The 22,781-nt window shown below is 43.5% G+C and overlaps 1 protein-coding gene across 2 annotated transcripts in view; it reads left to right on the plus strand.

The window, feature by feature from the left end:
* Positions 1-22,148, plus strand: part of LOC147450630 (protein SAWADEE HOMEODOMAIN HOMOLOG 2-like) — a 32,298-nt gene extending 10,150 nt beyond the window's left edge. Inside the window, exons 4-9 of one of the 2 annotated variants that reach the window (XM_086519781.1) lie at positions 16,383-16,524; positions 16,683-16,746; positions 20,453-20,504; positions 21,124-21,267; positions 21,354-21,473; positions 21,815-22,148. In XM_086519781.1, coding sequence (XP_086375907.1) covers positions 16,383-16,524; positions 16,683-16,746; positions 20,453-20,504; positions 21,124-21,267; positions 21,354-21,473; positions 21,815-22,006 — 714 coding nt within the window. In that variant the 3' untranslated portion in view covers positions 22,007-22,148. Of the gene's footprint in view, positions 1-16,382; positions 16,525-16,682; positions 16,747-20,452; positions 20,505-21,117; positions 21,268-21,353; positions 21,474-21,814 lie in introns of both variants that reach the window. The other variant, XM_086519780.1, reaches the window with a different exon arrangement.
* The last annotated feature ends 633 nt before the right edge of the window (positions 22,149-22,781 follow it).

A 22,781-nucleotide genomic window follows, 5' to 3' on the forward strand; every position in this document is an offset into this window, starting at 1 on the left:
CTTGGTACCATAACAACAATACCATGGTCAGTTATCAGGCAAAGAAAGCGACTTTGACAAATGAAAAGGGCCGAAAAATTGTACTTGATGTCAAACTGAAGGGCGAGTCTATCCCTATTATATCGCCTTCGATCGTTTCCAAATTAATGAAATCGAGTCTGTTTGTTTACTCGATCTATTTGAAAGAGTTAAATGATGAACACAGAACGAATATGTTTGAACTTGATAAAGAATGGCAAGATTTCTCCACACTCATGCCGATTGCTTTTTTGAGGGCCTGCCAGGCGAGTTGCCACCATATTGTCTTGAGGATCATATTATTGATCTGATACCTGGAAGCACACCATCGAACCGGCCACCTTACCGTGCTAGCTGAGCCTAGAATGAAGAGATTATGAACCAAGTGAAAGACCTTTTGGAAAAGGGTCTTATCCAGCCGAGTACTTCACCCTATTGCTCTTCGGTGTTGTTGGTTTTAAAGAAAGACGGATCTTGGAGAATGTGCATTGATTATAGAGCTCTCAATAAAATCACCATCAAGAATAGATTTCCGATTCCGAGGATCGATCATATTCTTGATGGACTACACGGATCCTCTTGTTTCAGCAGGATTTGATTTGAAAAGCGGATATCATCATATTAGAATCAAGCCGGGAGATGTCTACAAGACAGCCTTTCGGACGAGCTTCTGTTCACATGAATTTTTGGTGATGCCTTTTGGCCTTACCAATGCTCTAGCGGCTTTCAACCGAATGATGGATAGGATTTTTAGAGAGTATAGATCTTTTGTTGGCACTTTCTTTGATGACATCATAGTCTTCTCCAAGGATAAGGTAGAACATAGACATCATCTTGTACAGGTCTTTCAGGCATTGCGAGATCACAAGTTAGTAATCAATGCCAAGAAGAGTATACATGATTGGCCCGATTTCAAGAATGTTCATGAAGTTAGAAGCTTTTTGGGCTTATGTTCTTACTACCGGCGGTTCATTAGAATGTTTGCAGATGTTGCTTCCCCTTTGCACATTCTGACACAGGAAGGAGTCTCTTTCTCGTGGGGACCCACAGAGTTGACTGCCTTTCAGACTTTGAAAGAGAAATTGGCTACGGGACCAATTTTGACTTTGCCGGATTTACAAAAGTCATCGCAGTATATTGTGATGCTTGTGTTCGTAGTCTGGATGACGGTCTTAATGCAAGAAGGCCATGTCATTGCCTATGAGAGCCGATTGCTTTCAAGGCCGGAATTGACAGCATAGATTTATGAGAAAGAGCTTTTGGCGGTTATCCATGCTCTTACTCAGTGGCAACATTGCCTTCTCGGAGCCGATTTTACGGTCTTCACCGATCATCAGAGTTTACGCTACTTCTTGTCACAGAAGCAGCTTTTGGAAAAGCGAATGCGATGGGCTAACATCTTGTCACAGTTTCACTTCCAGATTGTCCATGTACAGGGACGTAAGAACTTGGTGGCAGATGCTTTGTCTTGGAAGCCGTTAGTCTTGGCTATTTCCACGATTCATCATAGAAGCTTTGAGGACATGGTCGATCAGTGCGCCACAGATCCATATTTTTCAGATGTATTCACTCGAATACAGGATTGGGAGGTAGTAGCGTGATATTCCTTACGGGAGGGCTTCTTGATGAAGAAAACGATGTTGTGCGTTACACAGCGGTTGAGGAAAAAGGTTCTAACTGAATGCCATTGTCCACCTTTTACGGGTCACCATGGCATTGACACCACCTTGAAAGGTGTGGAGCGTTACTTCTTTTGGCCGAGACTCAAGAAGGAGCAGTTGCTTGGTATGCCAGAAGGTCAAGTTTGACAGGCATAGAGCATAGGGGTTGTTATAGCCTTTACCCATTCCCACCAGTCCCTAGGAAAGTATTGCAATGGATTTCATTTTTGATCTCCCAAAGACACAGAGTGGGCATGATGGCATTTGGACTATCATCGACAGATTTAGCAAGCAAGCTCACTTTGTTCAAGTGAAAAAGACAATCAAGCCGGATCATTTAGCGAGACTGTTCATTTCAGAGATTTTGAGATTACATGGCATGCCTGAGACAATAGTCCCTGACAAAGATCCCCATTTCACATGTTTGTTTTGGAAGGCTATTTGGGAGAACATTGGCACACGGTTGCAGTTCTCGTCATCTTTCCACCCGCAGATAGATGGGCAATCTGAAATTGCAATGAAGTGAATGTTGAACTTTGCTAAAGATGAGTGCTCCAAACTGTGCTCAAGGTTCCTTTGACTTAGGGAAGGGAGCCTTCCGTTCTTTAATGAGAGAGTGCAATGAACACAAACAAAGTGAATGGACACTGTGAATGGAAGTGCATGAGACTGAGAGAGAGAGAGAGAAGAGAATACGACACCAGAATGTTGTCAAACCCTCCTTCGAAGGCCCCACTCTCTATGGCGAGAGCGATCTACTTATGATTGCGCAAATCTCTACAGCTTGGACTTGCCGACGATGTTGACGACGATGAGACGGGCTGAAATCTGAAACTGCTAAGGGCTGAAATCTGCAAATCTTTATTTGCTGAATTCTGACCCTATGTCGGTGACGATGTCGATGACGACGTGTAACAGACTTGGACACTCCAAGTCAAGAATCAACCACGACAGCACCAAATAACCACTTCAAAACAATTCACAGATCACAATAGATTTGCACTCGCCCGGCGGAGTTCCGTGCCTAGAGATATTGGCCCCAAAGACTGGCGCCCCTTTCGGTATTTCTTTTTATATTAATCAAATCAAAGTACAAAAGAGTGGCTAGGGTTTCACTCTCAGACTCTGCATCCAGATGCTCTGAGAAGTGAAGCCCTCACCACTTATTTAAAGATACAAGGGATACCCAAAAGCAGAGCCCCAAAAGCTTTTAAAATAAAAAGCATCAGTTCTCTCTCTTAAAAAAAATTTAAATCATCATTTAATTTATTATTATTATTTTTTTCAGCCTCCGCGATTTTCGGAGATTTAGGGTTTTTGGCAAAAATTAGGGTTTGCAAGAATTTTAGGGTTTTTGGCAGAAATTAGGGTTTCTGCTGTCCGCCACGTCATCACTTTGTGACATACCCCCCTCTTGAAAGCATTGTAATCGACTGCAATTACGCCTGCAAAACCGACAAAAGCCATAAACCGACTTAGCAGACACTGACTGTTAGTACCTACGTACTAGGAACACACATCTAGCACATGTACAAAATTGACAATCACATCACACGACATCACAGGACATCACCAGACATCACAGGACATCACATGACATTCAACATTCATTCGGATCTTAGACCATGATATATCGGCAATGTAGCTAGCAATCACATCTAGGTCCATTCGGGACCTCATCGATGTCCGATTGACTAACCCCTATTGCAACCATGTCTATTCGAGATCAATCAGACCAAAATGCTGCAGTCATTTCGTCTATCAGTTCCTGCACTCACAAGAAGTCAAGAACAAATCAGTATCATTATCAGGAATTTCATTTCATAAAGTCATCCAGCAGAATATTGTCAGCTCTTAGTATCCCTGAAGCTCAAAGAGACATCAGTGACTTTAGTATCAAAATCAAGGCATCTGTTGACAAAGGAGCGGAGTAACTCCCCTCTTGTGCATCCCACTGCACCAGATCTCCGGCCAGGCTGAATTCTCGGTTTCGTTTGGAGTAGACTATGTAAACCAAAACATCGAGGTAAAGTTTCACAATCCGAGGAGTATCTGCTAGGTCCTCCTCCTCCATCCACTTCGCATCAAATGCAGGAAAGTTCTTGAATTTAACCAAGAACCGCCTTCGGACTTTACCTTTCTTCGTATCCATATGTGCCAAAATCTATTCAGGAACGAGGATCTCCTCGTTTTCTTCCACTTCGGGTTGCTCATCAGGCTCCCATCATCAGGCACATCACCCTTAACAGGTTTCAAGAGACTCACATGCAATGCATTGTGAATCCTCCAAGTATCTGGCAGTTTCAATCGGAAGGAGACATCATTTATCTTGTCAGTGATCTGGAAAGGTCCGTAGTATCGCATACTAAGCTTTGGAAGAAGCCTCTCCTTTCCCTTTTTCTTTCGTAGGCGTGCCTTCTCAAAACGTAAGAGCACCCAATCATCCTCCTTCAATTTCAAGTCCCGACGATGGCGATCCGTTGCCTTTTTCTGTTGTTCTTGAGACTCCTGCAAAGTCTCGCGAACCTTGGCAAAAGCCGTATCCAAATCTCGCGAATATTCATCCGCTTCAAATATCTAATCTTTCGTGCTCAAGAAGGATGGAACCTTCGCAACACTTTCAACAATCTCACATGGCGTCTTCCCCGTCGAAGAGTGTATCGTGTTATTGTAGGCAAATTCCACCAAAGGTAAGTTCTTTTCCCATTGAGTCTTCTGATCCGAGATACAAGACTTCAATAAATCTGAAATCACTGAATTGGCAATCTCAGATTGCTCATCAGTCTGCAAGTGGAACGATGACGAGAACTGCAACTGCGTGCCAATGTTCTCCCAAATTGCCTTCCAAAACAAACTCATAAATCTGGGGTCTCTGTCGGAGACAATCGTCTTAGACGTGCCATGTAATCGGAAAATCATCGTGATCATTCTGTGTAATCGGGAGATCAAAAATGAAATCCATTTCAATACTTTCCCAGGGGTGGGTGGGTATGGGTAAAAGGGTGTAACAATCCCTACGCCTTATGCCTGTCAAACTTGACCTTCTGGCATACTACGCACAACTCTTCCACGTCCTTTTTGAGTCACGGCCAAAAGAAGTATCTCTCTACCCCTTTCATGGTGGTAGCAATGCCGCGGTGACTCGTAAAAGGTGGACAGTGGCATTCAGTCATAACCTTTTCCCGCAACGGCTGTGTAACGCACAACATAGTCTTTCTCATCAAGTAGCCTTCCCGAAGGGAGTATCCAGCTACTGTCTCCCATCCCGTATCCGTGTGAAAATATCTGCAAAATCTGGATCTGTGGCATACTGATCGACCATATCCTCGAAGCTCCTATGATGTATCGCGGAAATAGCCAGAACCAACGGTTTCCGAGACAAAGCATCTGCCACAACATTCTTCTGTCCTGCACATGGACAATCTGGAAGTGGAACTTTTACAAGATGTTCGCCCACCGCATCTGCTTTTCCGAAAGCTGCTTCTGTGACAAGAAGTAGCGCAAAGTCTGATGGTCTGTAAAGACATTAAAATCCGCTCCGAGTAGATAATGCCGCCACTGAGTAAGAGCATGGATAACCGCCAAAAGCTCTTTCTCATAAATCTGTGCTGTCATCTCCGGCCTAGAGAACAAATAGCTCTCGTAAGCTATGACATGGCCTTCTTGCATCAAGACCGCACCCAGACTACGACCACAAGCATCACAATATACTTCAAATGACTTCTGCAAGTCCGACAAAGTCAAATTTGGTCCTGTAGTCAATTTCTCTTTCAATGTCCGAAAGGCAGTCACCTCTGTGGGTCCCCACGAAAAAGGTACTCCTTTCTGTGTCAAGGTATGCAAAGGTGAATCAACCTCTGCAAACTTTCGTATGAACCGCCTGTAGTACGAACACAGTCCCAAAAAGCTTCTAACTTCATGGACATTCCTCAAATCGGGCCAATCACGGATAGTCTCTATCTTGGCCGGGTCCATTTGCACTCCTGCTGTGACACAATGTGTCCCAAAAAGTGTATCTCTGGTAGGAAAAATTCACTTTTCTTTGCATTAATCACTAACGTGTGATCTCATAATGCCTGAAAGACCTGAAGCAGATGATCTCTGTGTTCTGCCTCATTCTTGGAGAAAACAATGATGTCGTCAAAGAAAGTGCTAACAAATAGCTTGTACTCTTGAAAAATCCTGTCCATCATCCGGTTAAATGTCGCATGAGCATTGGTTAAGCCAAAAGGCATCACCAAAAACTCAAGTAACCCAAAAGTAGCTGTCTTGTAGACCTCTCTCGGCGCTATCCTGATCTGATGATATCCACTCTTCAAGTCAATCCTGCTAAAGCACGAGGATCCCTGTAACCTGTCGAGTATATCATCGAGTATATCATCGATCCTAGGAATCGGAAATCTGTTCTTGATGGTGATTTCGTTGAGAGTGCTATAATCGATGCACATTCTCCAAGATCCGTCTTTCTTCAAAACCAACAACATTGGAGAGCAATACGGTGAAGTACTAGGCTGGACAAGACCCTTTTCCAAGAGGTCTTTCACTTGGTTCATAATCTCTTCATTCTGTGCTCGGCTCACATGGTAGGGTGGCCGGTTCGGTGGCGTGCTTCCAAGTATCAGATCAATGGTTTGATCTTCAGGCCCTCTGAAAAGCAATCGGCATGAGTGTGGAGAAAAATCTTGGCGTTCTTTTGATCAGGTCAAAACATATTCAACATTTATCCATCGTTCAGTTCTCTCCCAAAAGAATGAGTAAGAAACTGAAGTTCATTAAGTAGAATCTCTAAGCCCTTCATTTACCAAAGTCGCTTTCTCGGCTCGGTAGTCAACCACGGCGTAGTTCTTGTGGTACCAAGGGATCCTAAGTAGAACGTCACTCGCGTGCCCTGAACACCCGTGTCATTGCAAACGAAGTTTGCCAATGCTCGGTGTAATGGCAACATCCCATCCGGGTGCTAGTCGAACTACCTCCGCCTGTGGCGTCAGTCTGTCGGGCGTAATTCCAAATCGAGCCGCCAATTCCAAGTGAAAAGAAGTTGGCCTTGCTTCCTTCAAAAGAGCTTCCTGATCCTTCACTTTGTCCCAAAAGTGGCAAAGTTTGTACTTTCATTCATAGATTCGGTGCAAGTCCCACGCCATGTGGTACGAGTTCTGCTTTTCTATCTGCCTTTTCTGCCACGTTCCTCAGCTGCTCTCGAACTCTCAGGCCTGCCGTCGTCTTTATCATTCTGTTCTTTCTGTGCCTTTTATAGGGCACCTCGCGGAGATATGTCCCTGTTCCCCGCATCCAAAGCACTTCCCCTCTCTGATGAAGCTAGCTCTCTCCTCAGGAGTAAGCTTGGGTCGTGCATCCTTTTTCTCTGGGTTGCTCTTTTTTCTTTCTACTTTCATTCCTAGAAGTCTGTTCGGCTCGTTGTGTCATGGCCTTATCTGTGGGGTAGGTCAAACTGCCAGAGTGAATGGCAAAGCCCCGCTTCTCATGACTCATCAACTCCTAAATAGAAGCTGACTTCTATTCCAAGCAGTGATCTCGGATCTCTGTAGGTAGACCCAAGGTAAACCGCTCAATCTGTTCTCTGAACGAGATCTTCTTGAATGAAGAGGCGGGTAGAAAAGAGCTCCAGAATCTTTCACAGTAAGCATTGATTGTAACTTTGTGTTGATGTATGCTCATGTGTGTGTGCGTGTGGTGTGTGTTGTGTTTGGGAGCATATGTTTGTACCTAGTTCTACACCCACTATTGGGCAGTGACGACGTTAGTGGGGATGTCGTGGTATTTAGTCAATACTATGCATGATGGAGCTGATGGTTATATTGTCTCGTGGGTGACTACCATGAGTCTATACCTTGCACTTTCCTTCAAGGGTGAATCTGGGTATATCCTGGATTCATCTAGGTATATTTTTTAGTCGTATAGCGGACATGCAGACCTCACATTGTGAAGTTTTCGTCCGAGTTAAGACCAGTTGATATTGTGATAATCTTTCTATCTTTTGTGGTGCGTATGCCCTATCAACTACCTTTTCTTTTGTGCTAATTTTTCCAATTTAACGCTTCTCTTAGTGCTAGGCTTCATTATGGCTGAGTCTGCCCTTGATCTCCGGAGTCATGACAGAAACTCAACACGCTGAACTTTGTGTTGATGTATGCTCATGTGTGTGTGCGTGTGGTGTGTGTTGTGTTTGGGAGCATATGTTTGTACCTAGTTCTACACCCACTATTGGGCACTGACGACGTTAGTGGGGATGTCGTGGTATTTAGTCAATACTATGCATGATGGAGCTGATGGTTATATTGTCTCGTGGGTGACTACCATGAGTCTATACCTTGCACTTTCCTTCAAGGGTGAATCTGGGTATATCCTGGATTCATCTAGGTATATATATTGATTGTATCTTTCTTGGTCATCCGAAGATGGTTCCAAGCAACTCGTATATCTTATTCATATTCTTGCGTCAACCAAGAAGAAATAAAAAGCTTCTTAAATTTCAGCCATTTAACTGGCGCAGTGTTGTTTAAAAGAAGCGTGGACCACCAAGTACGAGCATTCCTCTTAAAGTAAGAGGCAACTCTCCGAATCTTGGAGTGCTCTGAATAGCGTCCTCCCTCGAAAGCGATGTCAAACTGCTGTATAAAAGACAAAGCCTTCGAAGCATCTGAGTATCTTGAAAAAGTATCAAACTTGATCGAGTGGCCACCTTCCTTAAACTCTCGGACTTTCTTGCTTTTATCTTCGAGAAAGTCATACTGGTTGGCTTTGTAAAAATTCTTCTTGTTCGCATAAAAGTTTCTGTTGTCAGAGTTTGAACTGTCCGTAGACGAGTCCTCTGTAGAAGTGTCACTCACTGGGCGAGACTTAAACTTTCTTGCCTTTTTCTTGCCCTTTCCGAAGCGTTGTTTCTTGCTTCGCTTTTTGCTTTTTCTGTCTTCTTCGCTCGAGTCTGAAGAGCTAGAAGAACTGTCAGAAGAAGAAGAAGAAGAACTGGGTAGGTCTTCAAACTTGACGCGCTTCTTCAATTTCTTTGCCTTGTCAAATGTCGACCGACGACCCAAATATCCGGGGAAGTCAGTGCCTTTCTTTTGCTTTTTGGCGTGCTTTTTGCCTTTCTTTTGCACGTCGAAAAGCTGAGCAATCCGTGCATCAACCACATTCTCGAGTTCCTTCTCCGTATATTTCTTGGAGGCAGAAGGTTTCTTGAGAGCGGGTTTCGGTAGTGGTGTTGTGGTACTTTGCCACTCCATCTGTACCTCTTCCAAAGAGGTCTGATTCATATATTTTGCCATCTTCGGGTCCTTGGCAAAATTGAGCATCATCTTTGTTGCATCGCCAATCAATTGACGACGCTCCATCTCTCTTTGCTCCGCCCGAGTAGGCCGAGGCGGGCCATACTCTCTGTCTGAATCTTCGTTGTGATCCCAGTCCGCATCTCCAGATGAAGAGGGAGTCGACTGATCATTGCCTGAAGCCATAGGTGCCGCGGAAAAAAAATTTGGGGATCGGATTTCCCGTAGAAGAGAAATCGGCCGTGCTCTGATACCACTGTAACAGACTTGGACACTCCAAGTCAAGAATCAACCGCGACAACACCAAATAACCACTTCAAAACAATTCACAGATCACAATAGATTTGCACTGGCCCGGCGGAGTTTCGTGCCTAGAGATATCGGTCCCAAAGAGTGGCGCCCCTTTCGGTATTTCTTTTTATATTAATCAGATCAAAGTACAAGAGAGTGGCTAGGGTTTCACTCTCAGACTCTGCCTCCAGATGCTCTGAGAAGTGAAGCCCTCACCACTTATTTAAAGATACAAGGGATGTCAAAGCAGAGCCCCAAAAGCTTTTAAAATAAAAAAGCATCAGTTCTCTCTCTCTCTTAGAGAGTCTTTTCTCTTTTTTTATAAAAAAAAAGCAAAATTCGCGTCGCTCATCATTTTCAACAATTTTTTTTTTCTCAGCCTCCGCGATTTCCGGAAATTTAGGGTTTCTGGCAGAAATTAGGGTTTCTGCTGTCCGCCACATCATCACTTTGTGACACGACGCGCTGAAAACGCAGATGCTGAAATCTGCGTTGTCCGGGCTGAAACTGCAAACTGCGTTGGATCTAACTGTGCGGCAACGATCTGCTACGGGAAGGTGAGATCTGCGAGGTTTGGGGGTCGTACTGCGGGTTCTAACTGCTGAAAACGGAAAACGCTGGTCCTAGGGCTGATTCTGTCGCAATGATCTGCAAAAATGCTGAGTTGTCCTGCAGATGCAAAAATGCTAGAGAATCTGCAGAGTGTGAGGTCGCCAGGTTGGTCTGCAATGCAAAACGCTAGGGCTGATCTGTAATGGAAAAAAACACTGGCTGTTCTTGGTTGAAAACGTTAAGTCATCCGCCGGGGGGGAGTCTTGCTGAGAAGGTGCAATGTGGATGTAAGGTCCCTGCTGCCTCTTTTGCCAGAAAGTGCTAGCGCTAGGTTTGCTTATATACAAACTTTTAAATTTGCCCTACCTACTTTCCAACAAAAGTCACTTAAAAATAATAAGTGAAAAATGTCAAAAATAGGAAAAATACACTGGAAAATTCCCCTGATGGATTCTAATGGTAATGCTGATGATCATGTTGTGTGCGACTGGAGGATATACATCTAATCTAAGTGTCTGGACATGCACGGTCTGCGAACAGACTCACAAAAGTGCCAGATCACTTCCTATTCTAGACTGACTTGACTGAACCGAACCCTAGTCCACGGACACATAAGGTTGGATGTGTCACGTGACATCCCCTCCTTTTCAAAGTGAGGTACTGGTACCGAATTGTATGGCGTCGAGGGAGATCGCCAATAACATTCGAAATCCTGGAAAGGACTCTTCGCCGGCCCACTTTGAGGTGTGGGTCGTGCGATACTTGAACTTCATAAAGGTCTGCAATGCTTGCTTCTTTGGGCCGCGCCAAAAGCGACACAAAGTCTTCTGTGGCTCTTTCAATGCTTCAACTTCGTCTAGAGTCATGTGTCTACCTTCTTCAAGAATCTCCGAGGCTGAAAATTCCTGAAACCAGTTCCAACACAAAAACATGAACATACCTATTCCATGTAAGGTGACTGGAAAAAATCTCGTCTTCTCTAAAGACTGTGCATGCAATGTAGATGAACAAATAGACGGAGTGCCAAACCGTTCACCACACACACGCAAACAATGAGATCGATTTTGTCATGTTGATCTAAATCAATCAACAGTGGCAAAACACAATGGAAATGCCCATGCTTGGTGCTCATACTTTCTTGTGCTCTTTCTACGACTGTGTCGTGCCAAGGGAGAGACATGGAATGTGACTTCCTTGAATGCATACTTTTCAGCTTTTCATGAACAATCCGCATACATTCGTGCTCATTCATGAGTGAAACGTGCTCAACGTACAATATGTCGTGCCTAGGAAAAGGGATCACCTAAAGACGCTGACTAAAATACAGGAAACGATCATGAATAAAACACTCGTACAATGCGTGCTGACAAATCATTCGAACACATTACTTCCTGTAAAAGTTCTTTGGACCTAGGCTCGAGAGCCAAGATCGCTTCTTTCTAAGGGGGTTCTTGGGACCTAAGCTCGAGAGCCAAGATCGGTTCTTCGTGGTTGATCGAATCTGCAATGAGGTTAGCTTCACTAGAAACAATATCAACTACGCCATCATTCTTGTGAACAATCACATTGTGGTCATACAAATCATCATGCTCGTGAGAAATCACACCTTGGTCGTGCAAATCATCATGCTTGTCATTGTCATCCAAATCATCATGCTTGTTATTATCATTCAAATCATCATGCAAATCCTGTGTATCATGCTTTGGAGAAGAAGAGACTGAGAGAGTCTCCTTTTCCCGAATCTCTTGCATTTGTGCCTGCACTTGAGAAAAGAGTTGCAACATCTCTTGCATTCTTGCTTTGTTCTCGCGATCAAATCTTGCTAGTCTTTCTTTGTTCTCGTGCTCGTCTCACGCTTTATGGCTTCCATTTTTGCGTCGTATTCACGATCTATGGCTGCCATACTTTTGTCATAGGCCTTTCTTTCTGCTTCTCTTGCTTCACGTTTGAGCTTGTTGTCCATAAACAACTGCGTCAACTCCTTCATAGGAGTTAGTGCAATCCTTGGTGTAGATGGGAAAGGGGGAGGGTCGGAAAAACCTCCTGGTGGGGAAAATTCTTCTTCGCCTCTCTCATGCTCATCACCTCCAAGCGAAGTATCCATTCCGCTTCGAGTGATGACCATCCACTGAAGTCGTGGGTTCTTGTGGGTTCTTGTGGTCTTGGGTTCTTAAGTTCACGAGGAATTTGGGTTCTCGGGGGTCTTGGTTCTTGGGGTGCTCGAGGGTCTTGAGGTTCTTGAGTGTCTTGAGGGTCTTGAGGTTCTTCTTTCGCTTGGAATCTATGTTAGAGAAAGATCTTCTCTTCACTTGAGTTCTGCTCTTTTCTGCGGGTGCACCCCTCGGCGGCCTTGCGCTCACACCAAGGTTGGTTTTTCCCACCTCATGTTGATTGGCCGGCCGCTAAGTGCACGGTCCGCTCTCAATGAGTGAAAAAGAGGCCCAAGGGGAGGCTAGACAAGCCCTTCTTTCTTGGGTTTCCTGTCACTCTTCAAAAACACGATTAGGAATCGACACGCCCAAGAGGACTTGGGTTACGTGCGACCGCAACAAGCAAAAAAAAATCCTGTGGTTCTTGTGGTTCTTTCCTTGAGTGATACAGAACACTGCCAAAGCTCTGATACCAATGTAAGGTGCAACATAAGTGAATGTTGAACTTTGCTCAAGATGAGTGCTTCAAACTGTGCTCAAGGTTCCTTTTACTTAGGGAAGAAAGAGCCTTCCGTTCTTTAATGAGAGAGTGCAATGGACACAAACATTGGAAGTGCATGAGATTGAGAGATAGAGAGAGAAGAGAATACGACACTAGAATGTTGTCAAACCCTCCTCCGAAGGCCCCACTCTCTATGGCGAGAGCGGTCTACTTATGATTGCACAAATCTCTACAATGCTTGGACTTGCCGACGATGAGGACGACGACGAGACGGGCTGAAATCTGAAACTACTAAGGGCTGAAATCTGCAAATCTTTATCTGCTGAATTCTGACCCTATGTCGGTGACGATGTCGATGACGACGGTACGATGACGACGTGCTGAAAACGCAGATGCTGAAATCTGCGTTTTCTAGGCTGAAATTGCAAACTGCGTTGGATCTAACCGTGCGGCGAGGATCTGCTGCGGGACGGTGAGATCTGCGAGGTTTGGGGGTCGTACTGTGGGTTCTAACTGCTGAAAACTGAAAACTCTGGTCCTAGGGCTGATTCTGTCGCGATGATCTGCAAAAACGCTGAGTTGTCTTGCAGATGCAAAAACGCTAGGTAATCTGCAGAGTCTGAGGTCGCCAAGTTGGTCTGCATTGCAAAACGCTGGGGCTGATCTGCAATGGAGAAAAACGCTGGCTGTTCTTGGCTGAAAACGTTAAGTCATCCGCCGGGGGGGAGTCTTGCTGAGAAGGTGCACTGTGGATGTAAGGTCCCTGCTGCCTCTTTTGCCAGAAAGTGCTAGTGCTAGGTTTGCTTATATACAAACTTAGTAAATTTGCCCTACCTACTTTCCAACAAAAGTCACTTAAAAATAATAAGTGAAAAATAGGGAAAATAGGTTTAATGCATTGGAAAATTCCCTTGATGAATTCTGATGGTAATGCTGATGATCATGCTGTGTGCAACCGGAGGATATGCATCTAATCTAAGTGTTTGGACATGCATGGCCGGCGAACAGACTCACAAAAGTGCCAGATCACTTCCTATTCTAGACTGACTTGACTTGAACTGAACCCTAGTCATGCTGTAGCTTGTCCACGGACACATAGGGTTGGATGTGTCACGTGACATGCAATTCAGTCATACTGGATTTATTGAAGTCTTACATTTTTGATCAGAAGACTCAATGGGAATTTTTTTTGTTCTTGGTGGAATTTGCCTACAATAACACGATCCACTCTTCGCTGGGGAAGGCGCCAATTGAGATTATTGAAGGTGCTACGAAGGTTCCACCCTTCCTTAGCACGAAAGATAATATTTTTGAAGCCGACCAATACACAAGGTGAAACCGGCCCGTGGGGCGGTAAGCGTTGGCTTTCACCTGAAATTCTTTACCTAAGAGACACACACACAGAGAGAACTTGCAAAGGGAACCTGCGACGGGAGTTAACACTTGAATACACACACAGCTCGGAAGCTAGAATGCCCCGAGTAGACGCCGACAACTTGTAGGCCCCAAAATTGGCGCCCCTTTCGGTATTTCTTTATACTTTGAGAGGGTAGATTTACAAAGTAGAGTCCTGGGAATCCTTTGTCTATATCCAACTAGATACCACTTGATTTGGCCAAATTTCGATAGCATAACAGCCCCAAAACTTGCGCGAAACCAATTCCCTTGTTGGAACTCACTTCCACTGGCATAAACCCTTTGATTCCTACCCAAAAACAGTAAATTCAGCACGCTGTATTTACTGGTTTTTGCCTTGTTTTCAGCCCCAAACAGTCCCCTAACTGTCCTCTGCTAGTGGGGCACTATTCCCAATGGTTCTGGCGTCTGTATGGCAGAAAAACAGTCAATTTACAGCGCATACACAGTGCTGAAAACGCACCTGTACGGTGAGGTTATGAGCCTCACCGGTGCCTGCTTTGGAGTAGCAGTTAGCTACCCCTGTTCCTGCTCAAGGAGGCTCTTGCCTCAGCACAAAAGCATGAAACCACACAGTTGTACATCAGTCAAATGAAGAGCCCTCTTGTGGGGCATCACATAACTGCACGTAGGGGGAAGAGAGAGCAGTGTGTAGCGTGCAGGGCATCACTCCTAGCACCACACTGTACATGAGAAAGAAAGAAAGCACTGCATAGCTCTTAACCTGTGACAGGTTCTCAATGAAGCATCCCCCCCCCAGCATAAATCGAGCACCTCCTCTTTTGCGCTTGACCTGTAATGCATCTGTGAACAAATAGTTGCAAAAAGGGGAAGTTTTCCATGGCTGCCAAAACCTGCGTATCGCTGAAAACGCAGCAAAACAGCCCTGTAAACACGCATCTGATGCCTTCCTATGTTGAAAATGAGCTCCTTGGTCCTAAATAAAGTAATGGGAAGCTCAAAAATAGAGAGAAATGGCTGAAAATCACAATTATCAGTCTCCAAAACTGTACCAAAAAGTCAGTTACGGGTTCTGTTCTTCATGGTAGCTTCTTCGTCGACTTGGTCTCACTATATATATATATATGTATATATATATATATATATATATATATATATATATATATGTATATATATATATATGTATATATATATATATATATATATATATGTATATATATATATATATATATATGTATGTGTGTGTATATATATATATATATATATATATATATATATATATATATATATATATATATATATATATATATATATATATATATATATATATATATATATATATATACACGGACGGACAGACGGTGGACAATGGACAAGTGGACAAGCCCTAGGGGCACAACTTTGCTATCATAAGGGAGTACAAAGCTTTGCACTCTACAATGCCAGAATGACCCCTCCCCCCCCCCCCCCCCCTCCCTCTTTTTAGGGAAGTACCAAAAATGCCCGACCCACATCTCAATAACCCATGTCAAATAAATGGAAATATGATGGGTCAAAAAGTATAGAAAGTACCAAAAATGTCCGACCCACATCTCAATAACCCATGTCAAATAAGTGGAAATATGAAGGGTCAAAAAGTATAGAAATAGGCCGCCCAACAAAAGAGCCACAAGTGGACCATTATGATGCCTTGACTCTAGAAAAGCATCACCAAGGCTGGGCACAACCATAAAGAAGCCTTCACTCACAAGATCTAGACAGGAAGACCCAGGAGACATTTACAACTCGTAACACTTAAGTGCTCTTCGTAAAAGAGATCATGGATTCCATGGTTGTAGTGTCACATGTGCTTCATGTATGTTAAAATATGTTCATTTATAATTTTCCCACTTAACTTTTAGATAGCTTCGTGAAATTCTTTCTTATCTCAATTTTGTAAGCTTATCACTCATTTCAGTTTTTGTTTGCTAGAAAATATTTTACAGTTCAAGCGTTCTTTGTGCAAGTTCATTTTTACCATGAAAACTTGCCAACTAGCCTTGCCATTGCTCCATGGTTCTAGCCTTGCATTGCTCCATGTTTCTTTGAAGTTCCTATATTTATATTTTAATGCACCACTGTTGGCAATGTGAAAGCATGCCAAAACATTCAAAGCAACCCATCACACATTTGTGCGAGGCTCAAGCCTTCACCTTAGTGGAAATCACAAACAAAACCTTTACCTTAGTAGAATTTGCATTTAGAGAGTGGTGTCTTTCATGATTACATATTGCAAAGATTGGGAATACACAGTTAAAGAGTGTGTGGTGAGCTGAAAAATTAGCAAGTTTTGCAAAATGGTATGAGAAGTTAAACTTTTTGAGGTGGAAGGTATTTTCATTTGAAAAGATTTGCCATACATTCACTCAAAGGACGTTTGGCTCCTAACTAGGGAACTCTTGCTATTGGGCTTTTTCAATGGGGGATGTAGCTTGTCCCCATCAAGTAATTACCATGCCAAGCATTTTCTGCCCTTGTCAATAAGCAAATTGTACCTATGTTTTAGGTTTGGAACTGGTTTCAAAATCGTCGCCATGCAGTAAAGAAAAGCTCAAAGATGACAGAGAAACCAATGGTAGTAGTACCACAAACATCGGTTGAGGTTTCGGTTCCAAAGAGAGCACCTACAATTGCAGCAGTTCCATCAGGTGAGTGTGTTTGCAAGAAAGTTGGCAATAGTCTAGGATGAAATACAAGTTAAGAAAACTTGGTGCATTTCATTTTTTGATTGTTTGGCCGTGCCTTGTTCATTCACTTGTATGATGAAGTTTCAGTTTTATTTTTATTTTTTACTTCTGTTTTGCAGTAGGGAAAGCAATTGAGCCTCCAAAAATGGAGTTTGAAGCGAAGTCCTCCCGTGATAAGGCATGGTAATCTCTATGCCTTCAATATTTATATTTGTTTGCGCAAATTTGAGAAGCCGTTCATGTTACTCATTGTGCATCATTGTTGAGTTGTATAGTTGGAAAGTGTTTGTGTTTTAATTGCTGTTAGAGTATTCATCATTCGTGCCCTTCACCTTGGTCTAGGACATACTTGCATGGCTAGTCTCTCTCTCAGTTTGGCCACCCACTGCATAGCATTTAGGCTGCATCTTTGTTTGGCTGGCCACTTTCGGATGAGATCCCCGTTTTAGGTTTGGTTATCCTCTAGTTCTTTTCAGGTTGCCCCTATTTAATTTTTTGTAGGGTGCAGGGTTGCTTTTCCGTACCTCCCAACTCTGACCCTTGTATATGTAGGGCATGGGGGAGGTAAGGGGCGAGCATTTGTCATAGGGGCGAGCATCGGTCAGTTGTATTTGTTTCCGGAATATTTCTGTCTGTGATTCATGGTGGTTGTGGGGGGCTGATGACCCCCCCCCCTCTCTCTCTCTCTCTCTCTCTCTCTCTCTCTCTCTCTCTCTCATCCAAGTGTGGTAGATTGCTCATCCAAACTCCCTCTAGAATAATAAGTCTTGAGTTCAAGGCTCGTCAAAAAGATTTTTGAGGTCTCTTGGGATTGTTCCTAGGATGTTAAAAACCTCTCTCTCTCTCTCTCTCTCTCTCTCTCTCTCTCTCTCTCTCTCTCTCTGTGCTTCTATACACGCAATAACCTCGATAAAAGAAGAGTGATCACCCTAGATTTGTCTGCAGAAAAGAAAGAAAACCAGGATTCAGTAGATATGACTCCATGTAGACATGAGATTGAAATTTGACCATCACATACAAGACAATACAATCATGAAGCACGCACTAGCACAAATCCTAATTCAAACCGGATATTGAATAATAAACAACAATTGCATCACATCTTAGTTCTCGTCAAGACCTCAGACAAAAACTATGAGAAACAATGAATCCTTTGCCATCACATTGAACCCTTGTCTACCTCTCACGTATGTTTCGATGCACTAAATTCATCATCAAATCACCCCTACCGGTGAAGAGTGATAAAAGCTATAGACATTCCACCTCACATACTCCAACAAATTTATAAATTTGAAGGAGTAAACATCATTTGACTGTAATCATTTTTACCAATGTAGCTGGCAAGGCACCTGACAAGGTGGTAAGATGAACAACAATCCAACTATTATCAAGGATGATCCTATGTTTGGTTTTGTCAACTTCAGTACTGTTAGAGTTCAAATTCCTGTCCGGTGGTAGCTCTGGTATCTCCTAGAAGCATATCAGGGAGTGAGGGCTCTTTTGTGGCTGTGCTCGACCGTATCTGAGGTGGACGTACCTGTTCTTGGCGACGCACTCCATGGTGTTGCTCACCCGGTGGGCTGGCATGAGGTGGGAACCTCCGTTCCTAGGGTTTCTGGTGGTCAACGTCTGGAGTGTTTACTAAATGTGTGTCAGGTCACTATTAGCGAGTTTACATATTTATTAGCATTTTTAGCCATTTATCAAGATCGTGGGGTTTTGCAGTAGGTAGGTATTATAGCAACGTCTTTCACTATATATGAGGATCTACAAAAGAAAATTGGCAACCGTATTGACGTTCTCTCTCAAAGAGGGGCTGTTGGCCGCTTGGTCGGATGTTCCTATGCTCATGTCAACGTTCGGGAGTGGCTCACGTGCACTCTAGCTGGTTCGGATGAAGGCAAAGTGGAGGACGTCATCTTGCTAGGCAGAGGTATTTTCATTGCTATTTTCTCATCAAAGAAACTTGCCTGTAGAGTCGTTAGCCGCACTCCTCTCGGCTTCATGGACATATTGGTTTTCATGCATCTGTGGTACGAGGATTTTACATTAGCTGCTTTTGAGGACAGGCGTCAAGTCTGGAAATGTCCAGTAAAAATAGCTTTTCCAGAGCTGCCTGCACAATTTTGGTCCCCAATCATGCTGAGACAGATGGGTTCAATCTTCGGCATACCTTTTGTAGGTTCAATGCAGCTCCAAACATCCGTGCCATATATCAAGGTGGCAACCACCCCTTCCAGAGTCTTTCCAGATTCTCTCTCTTTTGAGTGGAAAGGGATGTTGCACTTGCAAAGGATTGTGGTTACGGGTAGACCAAACCAGTGCCTTGGATGTTATGAGATGGGGCACTGGGTGAGGGATTGCCCTAGAGGGCCAAAGTAGAGACAAAGTGGTCGGAGGAGACAATCCTCACAGCCACAATAGAGTTCTGTATAGCAGCAAGACCCCACGCAGAGTTAGCAGGAGCAGAGTGCTCAAAGAGACAGAGATAGAGACTGGTAGGTAGACAGGTAAAGGTACAACCCATTCTTCTTTACATAAGGGTAGTGAGACAGAGGTTGGTGGAGGCAGAGAAGCCCCCAGACAGATCTCCAAAGAAGAGGTTATTAGACCAGGATCGAGAGGAGGTAACAAGACAGTTGGACAGAGGGATAGAGGAGGACCAGCAGACGATAGCAGTTCAGGAGCAGCATGAGCTGCCCCATGATAGACCGGTCCAGCAGACTTTGGATATCTTAGAGATTCAGTCGCAGGTACCTCTCACAACAGGCACTGTTCAGGGGGAGCAGGAGAGTGAGTCTTTGCAGTTTACTGAGGATTTTGACTATTCAGCAGGCTTCGCAGCTCCAGCAGATGTCCCGCTTTTGGAGATCTTGCAAGCTTAGTTCTTTGCGGTTGGTGTGCGGAGATCTCTAGAAGTTTCTTTGAGGAGTGGGCCACTATGTGTCGACATGCTCTTTTTGCAGTTGTTAGGAATACACCACATTTTCCTCGGTCCAGCGAGAGCTCCCATGATCAGATTTAGAGTATAGGTTTTACATGATGACTCCTTTTGGACAAGGGACAGATTTGTTTGAGAGCGAGTTTAGACGGGCCTTAGGGAAGTTGGTTTGGTCAGAGAGATGTGCATCTTGGTACCTTCCCTTGGCTTTTGAGGTGGATAGCGAGTGGGTCCCCCCAGCCTCTCTTACAGTTTGGTTTGCCGTAGACCCGCATCCTTTTTTGGGGTACATCATGAGGAAATGTTAAGCGTGGATGTGGATGATTTTGGAGGCACGGTCTAGGGGTTTCATATTCCCTTGGCTTTTGTGAGCTGCTACATGAGGTTTTTACACCGGATGCTTTATATCAGACAAATATACAACACTGGACTTTGTGGTTGTTGCTACATCGCCCGAGGTGGACAGAGCTTTGGGCAGATTTGTGTAGACTTGATCACTATCCACGTTGCTACACTTCACTACCTGATTTATCCCCAGATGTATCTTGTGGTTTGTTATGCGATTTTTCTCCATGATCTCATTGTACATCCGTTAGGGTTTTTCCCATATTTCTTGTATATGGACCAATGGTCGATTTTTATGTAATGCAAAGGGTCAAAGCCCCACTTTTATTGCAAAGAGAGAGAGAGAGACTGGGAGGGAGGGAGGATGTCTTTTCTTTAGAAAATGAAGGATTTCTATGTCAACATCCAAATCTTGATGTATAAGATGGCCTAATCCTGCTAAAAATTTAGCACCCATAAATTTGTTTTTTCCATGAACTCATTCACGTTGGGTCTGTGAGATTAATTTGTACTGTATATATGATGTTATGGGCCATGTGGCTCTTGCTATCAACTCTGAGCTTCATCCAGAGTTTATTCATCTCACGTTTCTTGTCTGTGCAGGTACGATGTAGAATCATTCTCGGGGCATAGAATGGTTGAGTCAAGTGATCCGGTGAGTGGAGATCAGCAGCATTGCTTCTTTTCTTTGTCAATAAATTTTTCTGTGAATCACTTAAATTGGTCGAAGATTTTGTTTTGTTCCTTGTGTGCATACCTTTGCAGTCAAATTCTTGTGAACAGCGCTTCTATTTTGGTGTGTTAGTTTGCTGATTTTAGCCACAAACATATATAGTGTTTGTTTTGATTTTTTCTTTTGGTTTTAGAAAAAAGAAAGTGTGGTTTAGTTATTCTTATCTGTTCGTTTTCTTGTGTGCCTTGCTTTTTTACTTGTACGAGTGTTTTAGCGTCTCTAAAAAAATTGTGTCCTTTTGAAGGTCTATATGTAGTGTCCATACCTGGCATAGTCGAAGCTTTTAAATTTTAGAGGTTTTTTAAAAATAAAATCTGCAAGAATGAAAGGTAAACGAAAGGAATCATATGGTTTTTTGTTTTGTCATGATAAGCTTGAGTTGACAATGGGGTGATATAACTAGTGTGATCACTCGAGGATGATTTCTTTGATAGGGGTCTTTAATTAACATACATATAACGAGTATGTTCACTAGAGTATGATTTCTTTGATTTGTAAAAATAGAATCTGATGTAACAAATGATTGTGTCTGTAGCTGCAGGAAGTAAGAGTCCGTTTTGCTGGTTTTGGTCCTGAGGAGGATGAATGGGTTAATGTGAGAACTGGTGTTCGACAAAGATCCTTGCCTTGTGAAGCAGCTGAGTGTGTTGCTGTGCTTCCTGGAGACCTGATTCTTTGTTTCCAGGTAATTTATCTACTTTTGTGGCTTTGTGAGTGTAGAAGGCGGACTATCTTCTCCTTTTCTGACATAAAAGCTTGCTCTTAATACAGGAGGGGAGTGAACAGGCCCTCTACTTTGATGCCAGGATTAAAGAGGTTGAAAGGCGGCGGCATGATGTTAGAGGGTGCCGTTGCCGGTTTCTTGTGGAATATGACCATGACAAAGTTGTGGTAAGTTCCATGGTTATATCCTCCTCTATAATATATTCCTCTTATTCGCATATATTCTCGGCCTGTTTCTAAGGGACACCTGTTATTTTCTTGGTGCCATAGATAGGTTGCACGATTGCATGAGTTTTGGTAAAGTTTTCTCTTCCTCTTGATCAAACAATCACGCTTCTGATGTAACTACGCTATGGAATGCTCTGATTTTTTGTTGTTTCGTTTCTTAGTGCCATAGATAGGTGCATGATTGCATTATTCATGGTGAAGTCTTCTTCTCTTGATTAGACGATCACACATCTGATCTATGCAGTGCTCTGATTCTCTGTTGGGATTTCTCATTGAACCAGGAAATTGTCCCCCTTCGAAAGGTCTGCCGCAGACCAGAGACAGAGTATCGTCTTCAAGGCAAGTCTGTGAGCGATGTTTCTAGTGCACCGGACTTGCCTGCAGCGTTTGGGGCAGCCCCAATTCCTATGGCTTTGGAAGACAAAGCTTTGATAGTGGATTCTACTACCTCTCAGCAAGTTGTGACAAATTGATGCCTACATGAAACTTGGTGTTAAAATTGCGGCTAGTGCATTTTTGTAAGAGGTTCTACAGCTTCCGTGTATGCTTTTACAACGGCAATGGCAGTGAAGAAGAGTTTCACAGGCAATGATCTTGTCAACTGCATAGAAAGCGTTCACGTGTGAATGTCTCATGTGAGATTTATGCTAGTGAGACTGGAGGGAAGGTTTTTTTGGATCATGTGACAGTGAAGATAGTTTTCAATGAGGCAGCTCACAATTCAGCTCCATGATGGCAGAGAGAGATTCATGACGAGAGTAATGCTACTGCTCTTACCTTGTCAGTTGTAAGGTAGTTTGGCAAAAAATTTTGCAGACAACTTTTGTAAGCTTCTTTCGGCAGGGGAAGTTCATGTTAAATATCAGCTTTGGTTGCGTTTCCTTTTCTTCCCTTTTGCGAAGCACCGCGAAGCAACCCCGGACCTCCTGAAATTGTTTTTTGTGCAAGCTTAAATATCTAATAATTTGGGGGAGGAGGGGGGCACCGTCAACCGAGGAGAGAGTGGTTGGTGATATCCTCTATTGGGAGGGGTAGTGTTGCTTTTAGCCGAGCAATGTCTGTTACATTTTTCGTTTGGATCGAGGGCTTTTGTATGTGTGTTGTCAGTCATTGCCTTTTGCTAATATTTTGTCCTTGCAAGGAAGTGAATATTGGTGGAATACCATTTTAAGGGATCAAGGAAACTTTCTAGTATAACTATGAAATACCATTTCAAAGGGATCAAGGAAACTTTCTAGTATTTAACTT

Source organism: Adiantum capillus-veneris, chromosome 9 (genome assembly GCF_014529385.1).
Source record: "Adiantum capillus-veneris isolate H3 chromosome 9, ASM1452938v2, whole genome shotgun sequence".
Taxonomy (NCBI): domain Eukaryota; kingdom Viridiplantae; phylum Streptophyta; class Polypodiopsida; order Polypodiales; family Pteridaceae; genus Adiantum; species Adiantum capillus-veneris.